Source organism: Sphaeramia orbicularis, chromosome 12, assembly GCF_902148855.1.
Source record: "Sphaeramia orbicularis chromosome 12, fSphaOr1.1, whole genome shotgun sequence".
NCBI classification, from domain to species: domain Eukaryota; kingdom Metazoa; phylum Chordata; class Actinopteri; order Kurtiformes; family Apogonidae; genus Sphaeramia; species Sphaeramia orbicularis.
The window spans coordinates 53,968,067-53,987,213 of NC_043968.1; the positions used below are offsets into that span (position 1 = coordinate 53,968,067).

At 39.5% G+C, this 19,147-nt stretch overlaps 1 protein-coding gene across 4 annotated transcripts in view; it reads left to right on the top strand.

Annotated features, from left to right (window-relative positions):
* Positions 1-19,147, top strand: part of rxraa (retinoid X receptor, alpha a) — a 196,295-nt gene that overhangs the window by 33,551 nt on the left and 143,597 nt on the right. For all 4 annotated transcript variants that reach the window (XM_030149305.1, XM_030149307.1, XM_030149306.1 and 1 more), the window contains exon 2: positions 5,451-5,564. In XM_030149305.1, coding sequence (XP_030005165.1) covers positions 5,451-5,564 — 114 coding nt within the window. The remainder of the gene's footprint in view (positions 1-5,450; positions 5,565-19,147) is intronic.

The following is a 19,147-nucleotide window of genomic DNA, read 5'->3' on the forward strand; positions in this document are numbered from 1 at the left end:
CTGACATGATGCTGATTAAGGCGGTAACTATTGCTTTCATTAATGTCCAATCTTGACTAAACAGTTAACAGATGAAACTTCTGGAACCTTGTGTAGTGTTCTCATTTTAATTTATTCATTTTAATCAAGTTTGTGACTAAAAAAGCACAAATTTGCAAAAGCAGTAGCCTGTCTGTTACGTATGTGTTCATGGATATGTAAATTAAGGTTGAAGGAAATCGCTGGAGCTGCAGCTTCTTTTAGAACGGTGCAATGTCAACAATAAATGAAGCATCATGATGTTATAGACATACCCCAGCCTATAATCATGTTATCATTTTCAGCAGATATAAGGGGATTTTTTTTTTTTTTTATTGATTTATTTCGAATATGGAAATGATGCAGGCTTCTTGATTGCTACTAATTGACTTCTTTGCACAACATAATATAGAAATGAAAATTCAAGGAAGCAAAAAAATGATAATACACACAAAAAAAAAAAAAAAGAAAAAGGAGTCATATTCGAAAAGGAGTGAGAAGAAGCATAGCTTATTAGCTCTCACCCTTTTGTCTGGGATGTGCTGATTTAGTGCAGATACCAACAACAGTCACATCAGTGTGGTTTCTGTCAGTGAAAATGACATGATTAAAGCTGCAGGACCTGAAAAGCTGAACTCAGGGTGGAATAAAATCAGCAGTATATGAAAATACATACCTTCTTTCTGCAGCTGTCTCCTCTCAGTCCAAATCAGAAGACTAAATATAAAGTTAGATGAACCCAATGACATTACATAGTGTTTTTAGAGCAGTGGCACCATGTTTGCCAGCTTCCCTGGTGACACACTTAGGACAGTCTGATAACTGATAGGTAGCTACAGCTGTCACCCACATATTTAACCCCCTACCTGCATAAAAATGGCTGTTAATGGACACAATCAGGGTGTTACAGGGTAAAGTTTAGACCAAGAAGTGAATATAGGAGTCCCGTGTGAAAGGAAATTGTTGAATTCTTGCCCAGTGATGCTAAAAAAACTGAAGCACTGTGGCTTTAAACAAACAGGAAGTTAAAAATTATGTAAAAAAAAAAAAAAAAAACCCAAAAAACAGCTGCATGAACCTAATAAATGCTGTTTGACTTTAGACTCTGTAGGAGTGATCAAGGACACTTAAAAAATAGAATAGATTATTAAATAGAATTTTAAATAGAATTTTCTGTACCTCTTTCAATTGAGATTTGCCAAAGTGGAGTTGGTTGAATACTGTTAAAGAGTACATATAATTTTTCTTGATATGAATGTTATATCAAAATGTTAAACATATTCTGAATGTGTTTATAAGTTGGTCATATGTACATTTAGTGTTTTGAGGACAAATCCAACAGAAAAATGCCTCAAGGACATGTGGGCGGACTCTGTAAGAATACACTACAGAGTGTTGAAAACTGCAGTGAAGGATATACAGGAGGAAGAGGAGGACTCTGCCTCCTTCCTCCAGTCCGGTAGAAAACCGTCGAAGGTGAATGGCATTCACGACAGTTACCACAGCGATTGATTGCTCCTCTGCTGGTCCGTCCTTCCGCGCCCTACAGGACCTTATCCCCTGGAGTCCCATGTGGGAAAGGCTTTTTATTGCACCTGGGAGATACATTAAGGGCCCAATGAACTTTGACCTTGGGCTTGATCACCCTGGCAACGCAGACCATGAACAATCGTTACGCTTTAAGAGGAGCTCAGCTGCAATCTCCTAAACTCCCATAAATGCTTGAATGTATTTCATTCAAAAGGCTTGAGTTTGTGGGATCTTGTAAAGTCTGGAGGCACTTTCACTGATGTATCTGTGATGAATGAGAAGTGTCCGTTAATGAAAATACCTCAGCAGCGCTCCGATCTTAGAGTTTGGTCACAATGGCAAATTTACACACCTTTGTTTCATTAGAGGCTTGTCATTAAGCCTTCCTTTTATTAGCCTTATATCAATAAAGAGGCCGTCTTTCATTAGTGGAACATCTCAAAGGCTTTCCTTCATTAGCACAAGGTTGTAAATACTGGATGCCATTTCATTAGCAGCGTCTGTTTAATGAGGAAACCCCCAGCGTGTTTACACTGTTCTGATCATCGGCGAGGACGGCGCTGATTGGCTGGAGCGTTTTAGCATTCCTGTCGAAAAATAAGATCACGCAGTTATTAAAGTCAATGAGATCAGAAGTGAGCAGATCAAACATTTCTGCAATCGTGGTCCTTCACTGGAGCCATATAGACATAATGATGAGTTGGAGATTTAATGACAAGACATGTACCAACCTCACCGCTCATGACAGCAGATACTCAACATGCACGGACATGCCCAAACTACTTCTGCACTTTCATCATTTACTTCAAAAAAAAAAAGTAAAGCCCTTCATTGAAAATGATTTATGTTGCCAACAGGAAAAACACACGGGCAAGCTTCTCAAATATTTTTACTGTAGCTGTCAAGGAGATGAATGGTTGAAGACGCTTTTTTTTTTTTTTAATGAGAGTCCAGGTTGATTCAAAAGACCTGAATTGGAAACTTTACTAAATGACCCAACTTATAGACCTATTTTCTTGCTAATTACAAAAAAAATACTGAAGGATAAGGTTTCTTTTTTGAAGGGCTGAGACCTCATTGGAACTAATTTGTTCCATTTCTCAAGTTTTCAAGCTATCAATAATGTTCAAAGTCCAAATCCCACACTGTACTTCAGCTTTGTTCCATCCCATGGGAACATTATTCCAGTGGATAGCTTGCAGTGTTGAGGGGGCTGCTGTCTGCTTAGTTTATCCCACTTTTTGGAAAAGTCCAACTTGACTAGAAGCCTGGGCTCATATGTTAATACCTTAATGTTCAGTGACGTTGCTTAGAGCTTTGTACCATGTGTCATTGTTTGCCCTTCAACCCCTTTATGCAACCAGGAATGTGCTATATTCCTAGAGAACGCAGAAAATTAGGAAAACGTGGCTGATTGTTGAAGAGGAAGTAGAGGAAGGGCTTGTTGTTTAATCAAATTGTGCTCTCAGGATTTCCTTTGTTCTGCTCTTACTGGTGTACATGTGCTTAATTCAGACTGTTATTATAACTGACATACAATTCTGAGTGGAATTTCTGATTTTGCTTTTTATTTCTCAACACATTTGCTAGTGTAATTATGTGCAAAAGGCTGTAATTACCAAAGGACCGATGTGTGTGATGTTGGGGATTCAGTGACACTGTAAAATATGCACAATAATTTATTGTTCCAAAATTTTTATACATTTTGGAACCAGTTTGTTTGTATTTTTGAGTTATAAAAGAACCATAGCTAATTTGTGGAATTTCCTCTATTAAAAAAAACAAACATGGATTCAAATTGCAAGCACAAAACACAATATGGAGCACATTAGTGACTTTTTTTTACCAAGTCTTGTAGCCCAACTGATTTACCATTTGTGTTCTAAAATTCCCGTTGTTGTCTTTGGTTTTGAACATGCAAGTTAAACGTGTGAACGAATCCTGCAAGCCTTTTGTATAGAACTTGGCCACAGTTTCATAACAGAACCTTTCATCCATTTAAAGACACAGTTTCAGGTCATAGAATATAGAGAATTCTTTGCACTTTGATGATATTTAGGAACTCCATTTCCTGTGTTGTTATGTGGGCAGTGAAAACAGAAGGGATTGCAAAGTCACCATTATCTCCTTTTTGTAGATAAGGTGATTTTCGTGCAGCGGTAGACACCATCGAAATAATGCTGGTGTAAACCATGGAAACACATAAATATAGTCATTTTCAGCTACACTGATGGAAAAGGGTGTCTGAATGGAACCAGTCATAGTGTTTTTCAGGCTTCTTATTTGTCAACATGATTTTAGGGTTAAGTTTAGATCATTTGCATCATCCTCTGTTGGTTTGGTGTATCCTTAGCAGCTCTACAATTTCTCTCTCCTTTTTTTTCCCAATAAAAATAGAAATAAATATCAATGTACGTGTCTTTGATATACACATACACAGGTCAGGTCCTTAGTGTGTTGCAGTCTACAGTGAATATTAACAGCAAGTAACATAATATTAATACTAACTCTGGATACTGAGGAGAAATGCTAAAACTCAATATTTCAGCCATTTTTTTCTCCATTATTTGAGTCACAAGTTTTCAGAGAAACATCTCCCAGTGCTGCAGAACATATGAAAAGAGACTTATTTATCCTATATTTCTTTGCAGTTTGTTCGTTTGCTTTCATTCGTAATGTTCAGGATGAGTCCAGACTGTTTGTGTCGGCCTCAGATTCATCCTCAATGCTAATCAAAGCTTTGAAGACTGCGTCGGACATGAACCCCCACCCCCTCCTCCCAACATATCCACATTGCTACACATACACATGCACACGCCGCACACTCACACTTATAAGCAGAACGCATCCCAGACAGCTTATCATGGGGAACTAATTCAATATCCCTTTGCCGTTTTTAAATGTCATTCTCTGAGCTCATCTGGAGTGACATGTTTTTCATGGTGGAAATAAAGGCGCTTTATTGGGCTCAGAATAGAGTGACGGGGGCTCCTCCGCCTGCTGCTCTGATGTTTGATGGAAATCTAAAGGTCCTCATGAGGAATAAATAAAGTTTGGATTTGCAGAGATCTGCCGATGCCAATGAGATCCGCATGAGCTACCCAGTCGATAAAGACGAGAGCGAATCCTCTAACTGTGAAGTGCGCGCAGAAGTTTCCCAGCTTCGGTTGGAGGATACAGCGTCAGTCATGAAGTGAAATGCCAGATGTCTATTTATGAGATATTTCCAAAGGTTTTTGCTAATACAATATATCTAAGGGATCAGCGTTCGGCAGGTTTTTAATTGATCAGTTGAATGATTGCGAATTTCCTCTTTGTTATGCATTTATTTTATTATTTTTAAGGTGCTGGTAGATATATTCCCTCAAATCACTTCTATTTTTGGGAATTTTAGTTCGACTTGTAGTTCCTCTGCTGAGACTGATGTCAGAGATGGGTCCATGCTAGACCAGAGGGGGTAATCTCTGCTCAGTGGTCCCCATTGTGCCGGATAATGACTTCCCTATTGAAAATGACCCTAATGACCCCGGAGACAGACAGTAAGACGGTCTCTTTCAGCCCCTCGAGGCACCTTGGGCCCAATCTGGCATTTTGCCTGCACAGAGCTGCTAACCTTCTTCCTATGCCCAGCCGCTCTTTTTGCCTCCTTCTGGGCCAGACGTACTCTGTTTCTGTCCATCTTCTCAAATCCTCAAGCCTGTGGAAAACCACAGTTCAGACCCAAGCGATGAACCCATGTGGTGCCACCAGTGAAGAGGTTAAAACAAGAATCATCCAACCACATGTCTGTAAATGTGAGAGGTCGACGAGGTCTAATGGTGGCATGGTGCAGGCAGATTTTTACGCGTTAGCCCATATTTGTCTTCTGCTGCCTAAAGGTTTATTTGTCTTTGTCATTACAGGGTTCCTGAAGCCCCAGTGCTCATTGGCTCCTCCCATGCAACGAGGCCGCTCAGGCGAGGCTTGTTCCTGTTTCAGTGGCATGTGCCCCCTTCATCAGCGTCGCTTGTCCTCAGGTAACACTGACACTGTACTGTATACACATATCTGTTGCTAATATTTTCCTTCACGTCATAACACATACCAACAATAGTTCTTAGGTGGGTAATGTATGTCCCATCAGTAATTTACCAGGTACGAAATGTACTCAATCAAACTTGTACTTCAACAAGAATCGGGCAGCTTGACGCCAAATTTACACCTTCTTCAGAAGATAATTGGATGTACACATGCAGAGTTAAATTCTTATGTTAACTACACATTGTGCTCTTGAAGCTGAATGTTTCAGTGTCAAACAAGACCATCTTCTCTTGTTTTATGTGATATTTTTCAGAAAAGGGTTCTAGTTGTTGCAGCCAACTAAGCATATGAACACAAACATGTTTACTCCTGCTTTGAAAAGACAGTCCAAATTTCCTTGCCTGTTGTATTTCATTCATGATGTTCGTGATGATCTCAGTCTGTCTGTGTTTACTCTTGACGGTCCAGACTCATTGCTTTGTCAGTCCCAGATTCATTCTTAATGCAAATCAAAGCTTTGAAGAATGCAACAAACACGAACCCCCCGCAAACCCAACATTCCCAGATTACAGTAACAGATACAGGTCACGATCAGTAGTCATTATTTCTCCAGAAAATAAGTCATGAGCAGTCTGTGTTTTTTTTTTTTTTTTTTTTTTTTTTTTAACAGATCCCATGATGTATTGTAGCTAAGATGAGACTAATCATTCAAAGTAACATTTTATTTAATTTACAATATTTCTAGGACTTTTGCTTCACCATGTTCTATCACGTTAAGTATTTGGACCTGTATTTTCGTATATTAAAAACCATCACTTTAAAAACAAATAGCAGCAATTAGATTTTTAACTAATTGAATGTAAGTGGATTCATCAGGCAGTGGAAAGTGTTGCTGTACAAACACACATGTACACCACCGCCTCCGGTCAGAGGTGTGGCTGGGGGGCCTTTTGGAGGCTGCATGCGGTCTGGTTTTATGATTAATGGTGTCTTTGCATGTGGAGCCTCTGTGATGGACAGGTTTAACAGAGGTGCTGTGAGGCCGGCCCCTTCCTCCAAACACCTCAGTCCCCTTCCTCCTCCTTCTCCTCTGTGAAACACACAACCAGGCTCTGACATCAGTGGATATTCTGAACTGAATTGTCTGGTATGTGGCTAATGAATAGGGGTCAGAGTTGTGGAGAACATGTGGTTTATGCAGATGGATATCACTCCATGTGATAGGTCGCTCCTTTGGTCATGTAAGGAGAGCATGACTTGTATGGTAAGACAAACACTGTCTCCAATCGGGTACTTCCATTAGTATGCTTACATCCCAGCCTTCTTTTTTGCAGCTTTATAATGGTTAATCGGTGTAGCATTACCGCCCACCAGAAGATCTGCCATTAAACTTAATCTGTTCATTATGTGCTGCATTACTCACCAAATAGAACTTCTATTTGTATTGTATTAAAAGTTGTTTTTTTTTTTTTTTTTTTTTTTTTTTTTTAAATAACAGTGATCGGCTGTGGTGTTTGCTACCATTTCCCCAATAACTTCTTCTTTCACCCTCATCAAAAAGTTTTATTGGTGATAGTGACAACCCTAACAGATATGAAAGTCACAAAAATATGAACGTTTTACATACTAAACAGAAAGTATTCAATGTTTTCCTTAAAAAAAAAAAAAAAAAACCATAGACTCATGCAATCATCACATCTGATCTTCTGCCAGTGTGTGGTGGATTATTTACCTGCAGAAACCCTTCTTCTACCTGTGTGTTTTTATGTTCATTGTGTTTATGCAGTGATTTTATACTTATATCCAATAACGTCAGTGTGCATTGTGTGCAGGTGGAATAACATAGAAATGAAGCTGCTCTATAGTTGCAGTTCTGTCTGAGGGCGTTTTCAGACTGGGTATCCCAATCCGTGCTGTACCTGGATATGCTCACACCTTTCCCGGAGATGTTACATTCACAAGCATGTACCGCGGCTCATGCCCGAGAACGAGTGGGTGTTACAGGGCTGAAACAGTAGGTGGCGGTGTGGAAGGAATTCTGTAGCTATCCAACAAATGCGGAAATGACAACCCTAACGTCATCAACCGAGTGATTGTTCTGTTCACAGGGAATACTAATCAATCTGTTAGCCTGTTTGAGGCAACGAGTAGAAAAGTGACCTTCGTTATCCCTGATATATCACTGAGTGGTTTGGTTGATAAGGAGAGCATGGGCTGCGTGGATCTGAGGCTTTTTTAGAGACAACAGGAGCATCTTGAGTTGATTAAATCACTTCCGTTGTCGGAGTGGTGATTAGGTACGGATTGCTTTCACATGGCAATGTTCCATTCCGTTAATAAAATTAAGTGGACTTTGGGGTCCAGCGTACATGGATATCGACTCAGATGCCTAGTGTGAAAAGGCCCTCAGAGACACAACCCTGGGCAAAGCACCCACATACACTAGAAAACAGTGAACGCAAGTTTAAATGTGCTTTAGAGGAGAATTGATGTGAAAACTATCAGAAAATAATGGATTTTTTTCTTGCTATTGTGGTCACTCTCTTCATTCAGTCTATGGTTTGTTTGGGTGTTCTTGCTCCTTTGGAAGGTCTGTTTAAAAAGCACAGTGGCCTTGTATGATATTGTATTAGAATATATATCAGACAGGCTGAGTGCTCGTTATCTTCATGTTCTCCAGTTTGTAGAAAGCAATCAGCCTCATTCCTCATACATTATTTCAAATATTCCTAAGTGCTTTAGTAGAATTTGCTAAAGTGTTTTATTCCATTTAACGGTTGAAGTAGTTATTATTAAATGGTCTGCTAAACAAGCTTTGTGAAGGTTTCTGAATGGATTTTCTAGCAATGAATGAGGTACTTTCATGGTCACCTTTAGAAATTGCAGCCTTGCATCAGAATTTTCCAATCACAGGAAAAAAAAAAAAAAAAATACAATTTAAAAAAAAAAAAAAAAAGATTCCGAGGCAGTAAAAGTGAGGAGAATCAGGGAAAGTCTGTATCAAACCTGCCTTGAGATTTTTTCTCTAACTGAGATCATCCCAGTATATTTGATACTAGGCCATATTTAAATGATACAATCAGATTTCCTAATATCTTTAGACTGATCAGATCTGTTACTGCAAATAATTTGCTTTATTCCTTGTTATTATATTAAGAGTTTTGCCCTCAAGTTGCAGTAAAGCTTATTAACCTCAACGACTTTATAGAACTAAATCTCTGCAAAAAGGGAAATGTGAATGAAAACTGCAGAAATGACTACATTTGTGTTTGTCTGAGATTTGTGGATCCATTGTCACTACCTTATTTTTTAATCCTCTTTAAAGCAGCTTCAGTGTTAATCCAATTGTCTTATTTCGGCTTGGAAAAACACGGATTTGTTAAAAGTGACTCAAGAGGAGAACCCGTTACCCTGTCTTACACAGGCAAATACTTTTTCATGGGCAAGTTTGAGCATGACAGGTGAGATGCACAGTTTTTCCACCAACCTCACCCCTAATCCTTGTGCATTTTATAGAGCAGTCATGACTGATTGCAACATTTTGTTGTAACCATCACAGCCTGCAGTAAGTTAGAATGTGTTTCCAGAACAATTAGGAGCATCTGGGTTAGAAGTGTAGTCTTACTAAACATGTGCCAAAGGTTGTCTTTCTTTGTGTTATGGTTATTTTAAGACCTGTAAAAAAAAATTTAAAAAAATCTACTATTCAAGTCGCACCAGATTATTTTGTCTACCCTGTGCTCTGAGATGTTAAACAAATGTGAATGAATCCTGAGCAGTAGGGAGCAGAATGTGCAGTACTTGAGGACCTGAGGTAAATGTTAAGTCATAGCAGCAGAGGGTGGACAGCTGTTCTGGAGTCTAACTTTATAGACCCTGTAATAATCATGGGTCTAATTATGGAACGTGTTACTATAAATCCACCAGAGTCCCTAGATCGTATGATTGTCCTCCAATCTCAATGTTCTAACCACTCGAATATGGCCACAATGACAAGCTGCAGTGGGAGGTGCAAGGCATGTAATGGTGACCAAGCAGGAGGTTTCTGGGAAGGCTTGCTAGCCTCGCCCGGGGAGCCATATTCAGAAGCGATCTGCTGAACTCTAGGCCGCACACTGATGTGGCCAGGCTCCGGTTACAGCGGTTTTACATTGTTTGGGCTTTTCAAAAACAAACTCTTACTGGAAAGGGACCGTGAGAAACTTAGCATTCGGGATTTTGCTTTTCCGCAGGATCATTTCAAAAAAGCAATCATTTAGTGTTTCTTCTTTTTTTTTTTTATGAGAAATAAGGAGGCATGATGGGAAAAACGTTTTTGGAATTGCGGTGTATGAGGTGAGAGAGGAAAAGCGTAAAAAGAGCGACAGCACAGAAAACAGGGCTTTTTGGAAGGCCTTCACAATGCAGGCCTTGTGCTGTGATTTGGTCTGTCCTCACCGAGCTGAGCAGAGGAATGGAAAAGATTATCCACAGGAATGTCTGGGGTGCCCTCAAACGGAGCGGGCCATGTGACTGGCCAATGGGAGCGAAGCCTGCAGAGCGGCGGGCTAATTTTTTCCTGATGAACTCAGCCGCCTGCTTCACAATGCAGTCTGATTGCCAGGGCTGAACTCACATATGGTCTGTGTTTAGAGGGTCCAAATGACAGGACCAATTCTGCCTGGAGAGAAAAGGGGGTGGGGGTGTTGGATGTAGATGACTATTACTGGCTCCCCCTCTTTTTTATTTCATTAGCCTTCAATGTTGCTGACTAGCGCCCCAGGAAACACATCAGCGATATCACAGTTTCCCACTACCTGTAGAGATAGCTGTTTGAGACATACCGTTTTTTTTTTTTTTTTAATCCATTACTCTTCATTGATGGTGTTTTGTTTAAATAAATAGCAATTACGGCCAAAGCCAAGCCATGTTAATGTTCACGGCAGTCCACTTCATTATGTGCCTCAGAATTATCTCACTGCCTTACAAATCCTGCCAATTAATTTGGAACCCATTTACTATTCAGAGCACTTGGAAAGAGGCTCCATTGCCCCTCCACCCAGAACCGGGCCAGAGTAAACTACAGGGAAATGCAACTGACACAGCTCCAGCTCCACACAAGGAATGTGTGCATGCAAATGTGTGCATGTGTGTGTGTGCACTCATTGTTTTTCAGTGCAGTGCTTTTTAGCATTAGTGCAGCAGTAAAAATCCATGTGGTAGGCCTCCGGAGAGAGGCAGCATGTGTTTGTAGACCTTGTGGTCACACAGCGGGGTTTGAGACAAGAGGTTGGTTGGCTTGGGAAGGGGGGGGCAGCAAAGGAGGCTACAGAGAAGTGGGGGTTTCTGCAGAGTTAAAGGGGCTTCCAGCTCCTCATATTTCCCATCGTGAGGTCCTGCAGAGGTGAGGAGGGTCACTAAGAGGGAGCTCATTAGCTTCAACATGCTCGGCGCTCCCTGGCTTCTAATTGGCTGGACAGTCTGATCTCTCACTGGCTGCTTCCTGCCAGGTCAGGAGCCAGAGAGGGCAGAAGACGCCAAGCTGATGATTATGGACCCTGGGCCTCATTCATTAACGCATTTTCTGTAGGTTGTTTTTAAACAAACTCTGACCAACATGATTCATCTCAAGAAGCACCCAGCTAATCTCTGCTTTCATTTTAATGATGGGGTTTTTTTTAAGGCCAGAGGACTGGAGTTTGTCATAACAGGGATAAGAACTGCCAATCTGTTCAGTTAATTGGCTGTTTGAATTTATATTAAGCTTATCAGATAGTGTTTGTTGTACTGACTGAGGGTTCCAAGATGCTCTGCCGCCTGGTGCATTTATTGAAAACTAAAAGGCGGTGGGAAGCAAACGTTTAACATGATCACACGGTAATATCGGGAGAAATTTTTAATCCTTGTCCTGGAATCTTCTGTGCAAACATTTGAACAATAACATATGACAAAAGTGGAATAGATTATTTTCCATCTGCTATATCATGCTCATCATTGAGAAAACTCCCATCTAATTGGAAACACTTAGCTTATTGTCTAAACAAAACAACACAACTTGTGGTTGACAATAAAAAAGATTGACTCATTACCACGTTTCATGTCTGACACCAATACCAATACCAGTACCACAAACCTAAAAAAAAAAATAAAAAAAAAAAATGTTGACTAGTTGGATATTTACTGATTCAGTATGCAAATAAACCAGCCTGAAGAGTCAAGATGGAGAAAATGTAAACCATTATCTACCCCAAAAATGACAAAAAACAACATTTTCACTAAATTACACTCTACTATAACGCAACGTAATTTATGTTTGAGACATTAAAAAACATTAAAAAGTAAGTAGCATCTTCATTCTTCATCATTAAATTGAGCATTTTATAATGAGTGCTATTTTTCAACTCTGCTTGTTTATTGCAGAAGTTCTTGCATGAACTTTTTAAAAGCTTCTTACAGTGTCTCTTACAGTGAATCACTCCATACTTCTATGTGACTCTTTAGCTCTTACTAACCTGTGGGAGTGTTACTATGACCTGCATTACTGTGTATTATGTTTTACATCTGCTGCTGCTTTAGGCTGTGTTGTTCAGATTGTGTATACAAGCGTCAGATGAAATTACAATGCCATTTCTTTTTTGGTCGACATCAGACCAATCTGATTCTGAATACTGACTCGGCACATTTCTTCTTTGTAAAATCCCAGTTCTCTCTGTGCTTTGCCAGTATCGCTGCAGAGCATTGCATCACAAGCATCTGGTACTTGCCGTATTCAGCCTTAACACCAGCATTAGTATCTACCAGATGGCACTGGCCCTGGGGAAAGATATCAACTGTGATCACTCTAAGTATATCTCTTTTTGCATGTGTGCTGCAGGGTGAGATAGCCTGTATGCCAGACACAAACTTTTATGACGCTGTATTCAGATGTAAGATGCTTTTCTATGTAGCTGGACTGCCTGGTGGGTAAATAGAACGAAAGAGGGACATGAGCTCAAAAAGTCGTATTGTGTCATAATATTTTGCAAGATGGTCTCTAAATCTTAACCCATAAAGACCCAAACATCCACCGGTGACCCAAATCATGTACTGATATAAACTGTTTAAAAACTGTTGATCCACTAATCCTATCAACACATGTAAATATTTGTTGTAAAATACAGTTTGTCATCTTTTCATGGTCATCAGATATGATCCATTTGGACGTTCAGAGGCTCCATAGTGAATGTGGAAACACAGACATCTTCTACAACATTGATTTCCCAGCAAAACTCATGGAATTTGATTAATGATAGTGGATGGACACACTTGGTTTGTGTTCAGTTACTGCTAAATTTGCCACAAAAAAAAAGTCACTTTTTCTTCAGTTTTATCTGTTTCTGATAAAATAAATTAAATCTAGGAAACTACGTAATTTTCATTGAAAAAACACAAAATACACAGGATAATATTATAATAAATGCTGATAAATCACTTTAAAAAAAAAGGCAAAATCTAAAGAAAAATTCATTTGGGAACTACCACAAAGGTAGCCCTGGGTCTTTATGGGTTAATAGGGAAATACTAATTTACAAGAGAGATCTTGGCTGTTTTTCGTAAACTTTCCAACTTTTAATATGTGAACATTTTTGCCATGAATAGTTTTTATCTCGTGGGAATTCTCTAGACTCTTAATACCTGTCCATCATGTGTTTCAGTGGGATTCCCCACGTGGCACTGCCCTGAGGGCGAGCTGCCATGGCGTCAGCGGCTGTGATGCATCTGTAAAGGGGGAGGTCCTGGTGCTGGCAGAGTGGCAGCAGCCATCCACGGCAGGTCACCAGAAATCAGAGCGACTAAGCCTTTGATAACTCTCTGAGCCTATAATCCCTCAGCAGCACCATCAGAGTGAAATGCTATCTCATTGTTACAGTTCAAACCCAGCAGAGAGCGCGGCGAAAAGGCAGCCAGGGACATAGGGGAGAGGACAGGAAGTGCCCGTTTCCCTCCCATCTCACCGTCATTGTCATCTCTGTATTGTTTTGGATGGGAGAGTTGAGAGTTGAGCCACAATTCTCAAAGGCCATCATTAGCCTTAAACCATGCAGGAAACAATATTTAAATTAAGATTATCTGGAGTACAGCATAATTTAATGTCTAATGAATTCTTGAGCAGAATACAAATGTTTCTATTGTTCTCTTTCCCTTTTGAAATCAGAGAGCCCTCTTTGCAAGATCTCAAGCAGAGAGTAGTAGCTTTTGTTTTTAAAATGCATTTTTGTTGCTACTGTTAGATATATTTAGCTTGAACATAATATATTGGCTCAGAGGCACTTAACGCAGATGAGCGATTTCTTTCTGCCATAGATCCCAGCTCTCCTCAGAATTTATCCTGACCCTATGAGTGAGGTTTACAGTATGTGTTTCTGAGACAGAGGCTCGCATCTGCACAGGGGAAAAAAAGAAAAAAGAAATCATGCATTTTTTATTAACATCAATTAAACATGAATAAGCAAGTTCTCATTCTTTGGGCCCCACGTTGCCGAACACGGAGGAGTATGTTAATCATGGCAAAGCGCATTATTATCTGTTGGAATATATGGACAAATTAAAGAATATCATGAATATAAATGAATATATACATCTTAACCTAGATATTTCTGCCCTGATTCTATCTCTGCCAACAGAAACATCTGAGTCAGAAGCTGCAGTGTTGCTTAAACTTTTTTTTTTTTTTTCTGCTGAAGCCTGATTCCAAGTAAACGTGTGTGCTAAACTACCTGTTGAGGGGCGGTGGCCTCCTCTAACCATAAATAAATGTAAGAGGATTGGGATGTGAAAAAGTTGCATGTATGTTCAAGCATCTAATCTGGTTCGTGACACAGTGCAATTTCTTTGACAAACACCGAGGTGGAAATGTGTTCTTCGGTTGCAAAAAAAATAAATAAAACACACAAAAGCAGGAATAAATCATAAAAAATACAATAAGGAAGACAAATTATTTACTTGGAACAAAAATAAAAACAAGAATTTGAGAAGTTTCCTCTGTGCCTCTTTTCACTGAGATGATGGAGAATCTAAAAAGTTTATATTGAACATCTGGATCAGCAGGGTCAGATATTTGGATGAGTTCCGACTAAAGGAAGACGCCAATTTATGTGATTTATTTATAAAGTCTTATTTTGTCTCAAAACCACGCGTTTCCCGGTTGTTACACTTGGTTGCAACACTCGTGTCTAATGCTGCTTTGGTAACTCTAAAGAACAACAACACAAGAATGCAAGAACATTTTTCTTGGCTGCGGTCAGTTGTAATGTCACTTGGAGCTCAATGTTGCTTGAGTCATATCATTTGGTTGCGTTAGTCCCTCTTTGTTTTCTTTATTTTATGTATTGTCCCCTTTTTAACTGTATTAAGACCTACCGTTATGTTAGCGGCTGAGTTTCTACGCATCCATCCCAGTCCATTTCTTGTTTGTTCACTGGCCTGTGTGTTAAGTAGGTGTCAAGGGACCTCAGGTGTCCTTTTAGAACAGACTGGGAGCTTGTTGTTAGTTCTTCCTGTTCCTCCTCTCACTATTTACTTCAGTCCTCGTCGATGGGAATTTGAAGGGCAGAAGCAGCTACAGACTGTGTGCCCAAGAAGGAGAAGCAGACAGAAAGGGATGTTGGAGCAAAGAAATGGGTGAGGACTGAGCCCAGGGAGAGACGACTGTCTGTATTTTGATGCTAAAGTGATTTGACACGCTTGGCATTATAGCCAGCTTGGTGGTGGGGGGAGGGAGGGAGAGGCAGCAAAACCGAGCGCATGATCTGAATGTCACTGCAGCTGATTTCATGAAGTGGAAGGTCAGAAACATGGCACCTGCTGCCCCTGCTCATGCTGGCTCCGCCCCTGCATTCCTGCAAAGGGCAAACCAGGAACTGAAGGGTGTAAGGGTAGAGGATGAAGGGTCAAAGACGACCTCAGAAGATGTGTGTATGTGCATAGGTTGTTGTGGGTGGGGGGGTGTAGAGGGTGGCAGAACCTCCCAATGTCACATGTTTCAGCTGCACAGCAACAGGCCCACCCGAGTGTGCTAATGCAGGTCGGTACACTGTGGGATGTGAGAGGCAGGAGTGGGGGAGAAGTGTTTGCAACTCCCTTATGCTTTCTCGTAGAGCTGCTTCGTGAGGTGCACGGCAGGAGTGGGGGGTTGGGATGGGGGGTGGGGTGGGGGGGTAGTAATGCAGCGCCTAATGGAAATATCTTGTCGAAACTCTGTGTTGGTCTAAGGAACTGGCGGCCCTGGAGGAACAGACTGTGGCTGTGGTGGTGACTCTAAAGCTTTAGTTCCTGTTTTACTAAACAAATAGGGCAACAATTGAAATGCTGGAAGTTGCACTCTGTTGGACACAGTTATTTTGACTCCGAAAACGTTCCTCAAAGTCTAAAATTTAAGATTTCTAAAACATCTCATTTCAGTTTTGCGATACAACACTAAAGGCTGGGTGATCTCATAATCTAGATTGGGGTAGATTTGGCATATGATCTGCTTTTCAGAGGGATCATGCAGATTGGGAAAATAAATAACAGTGCTTTCAAAGCTTTCATGCTTAGCAAATGCTCTTTAAAATGGTCTATTTATCAGTGTAATTACAGTATTTTGCACAAACCCCTATTGGTTTGTTGTATTACTGTAATTTAGCTAGTGACTTTATTTCAGTCCTTGTTTCAGTCTGCATTAACTTCGACTCTGTAACGTGTTGTTTTGCTGCTGTCAAAGAAGTGATGGCAATCTGTCAGTTACAGATCTCCGATATGCAGCAAGTCTGACTTCCACATGCTTTAGAGTTGTGTTAGAGTGCAAAGTTATTGAGTAATTATAAAAATCAGGTGGGACAAAATAAGATGCCTCCATCTATGTAATTAATGGAAGCACTGTAGCAGTGTGTTTGTAAAATTGGGTATTTGTGTTTACTTCATCTAAATATTGTCAAAACAGTATGCAAACATTGATGCAAAAGTATGCAGCTTCTTGTTTGAAAGCAACATCAAAAAGCCATCACATAGAAACTAAGCCTTCAGAAACCAGAATAAAGTTTAGAAAAACTTCATCTGTAACCTGCCTGTATTTTGTAGGATTAAAAAACTGTAATTCAGATTGTGCTTCATGATTATACATCAAAAGATTGCTGTATGATCTCTTGGCCAGATCACCCAACTCTCATAGTAGTTGATCGGTTTGACTCTTTAATCTACACGGCAATGTGTGAAAGATTACAAAGAAAAGTCTGTTTTTTTTATAAGCAATAAAAATGATGTTCCCCAAGGTTCAATCCTGGGGCCACTGTCAGTTCAGACAGAGGTGTAACAGAATGTCAGTACTATCATATCAAAGTATTACATTTTATGATATTGTTTTGATTCTTAAAAACCAATATTTTGCTGTATCCTTTATACTATATATATATTATACTTTATACTAACTGTTGTCATAAAATTAGCAAGAAAATCACAATTTCTCACTTTGCTTATAATATCATAATACAGAGCACTATGCTGAACCAATACACAGGCCTATCTATAAATGACCACCTCCAAGTTTCCAAGATGCTAGCCGCTAATATGGTAATATATGCACCGGCTAAGCCACTTATCAAGTCTGAACGGATCCTAATTGCAAACACAGATATCAATCAATGTCCATCAGTGGAACATGCTCATCTTTCTTTTGTAAAGCAGAATCTCAGACCTGAAATGATATCACTGATGGTATCAACAGCCAATATTACAATAAAAAGATCCGAGTCATACGTACCCCTGCCCTTCCTCCTTGAGCCCCGGGTGTAGCCAGACCTGGAGTGCCGGTTGGGTAACTGTAGCAGAAAGTTGACCTTTAGTTCTACCCATTCAGGCTGCTCAGTCAATGCAACTGTGTGATAGAGTCGAGCCTGTGTGAAAGAGCACACCAAACGCCACAGGGGCATCATGTCCACAAGTCAATTACACCCACTGACATTGAGGTAATTGACTTACATGGTTGTGGGACAGTTGTATGACTTTGAAATGAGGAAGGGGATCGGGAGAGGGGCAGTCAAAGCCAAACGTCTATGGCTCATCGTTGGCATACAGCCGGCTGTTTTTGTTTCAGCTCCATGGTTCAGTGGACCAGATCTTGATGAGTCATACACATAAGATGGTTCACAAACCTTTAAGTCGACTACAGGGTTAAAATGACAACTGAAAAATGATGCCAACAAGTTGCTAAGATCTAAAGAGCCTAATAGGGAAAGACTGGTGTCATCCTGCTTTGAGAGACTCTGATAAACCACTAATTAAGCAACAGTTTTGATTATCTGTCAAATGCAAAAAATAATTCAGTAAAAAAAAGTATTAGTTTTAGGCTTGTTTGAACTTTGTATGAATTTTTTTGGGGTATTGTACTATTGGCCAGACAAAACAAAAGCAGTGTTTCCACCGCAGGAATTTTCTCCAGGAACTCAGAGCATTTGGAGAAACTAAATTTAGTATTTGGGACTTGGTTTACCCAAGTCCCTGCTCAGAGCTAGTGCTTTCTGACAGTTCAGGTTCTTTAACAGTGGGGCAGGCATCACTGAACATATCTCACTGTTCAGTCAGCACATCGTTTTTAGAAGTTTTTTTGGCATATTCCAATGCGTTACATTACTATTACTGGCAAGTAGGGATGTAACATTATGAAAATTTCATATCACGGTTATTGTGGCCAAAATTATCATGGTTATTATTATCGCAGTATTGTTGAAATTGTGCTCAAAATGTTCAAAGAGTAGTAATACTCACACTGAAATAATTTAACCAAGTTGTATTTTGAAAAAACAAAACAACAATAACAACAAAAAAAACAAATAAAATAATAGGTACAATGTACCGTCTGAGCCTATTTTGTCTGTTTTTCAGTCCTTTTGATTTTGCCTTTATATACTATTTAAACAATTCTTTACTATACCCATGTTTGGTATCTTTTTTTTTTTTTTTCAGCACATCTTCATCTAACTCATCTGCCTATTATTTTTTTCACTTTAACCTACTATATCAACACAAAAGGACAAAAAACACAAAAAATATAAAATCCAATTTGAAAAATGTATATAATTTATTGCATAAATAACACAAAAATACTTACTAAACCTTTTCAAAGACTTTAAAAGTAAATAGTGGTTCCAAATATTAGGTATATAAAATTAAACTTGCAATAGATTAAAATTATACTCAGATATTTGACATAAAAGCAGATCTTTACATAGGATTTTTTCCCCTAATAGTGCAGTAATCAAACAGGGTTATCATGATAATTAGAATTTAAACGGTAATACTAACTGTCTGCGGTTTATCGTGATACCGGTAATCGTTACATCCCTACTGGCAAGACATTCAGACTTCACAATGAGGTCAAAATAGTTGGAAGCAACGGATGTGCTAAAAGTTCCATTGATTTGATCATTTGCCAAATTTTTGCTGGTTTTCATGACAATTAGAATGCAAACCTGGAGTATGAAGGAATCTTCTAGTTCTAGGAAGAGACTTCTAGGTTTAAATGTAGGCACACTATATGGAAATGTAGTTGCAAAGTTTGCAGGCACTTTGAACTGTTTTTAGGACA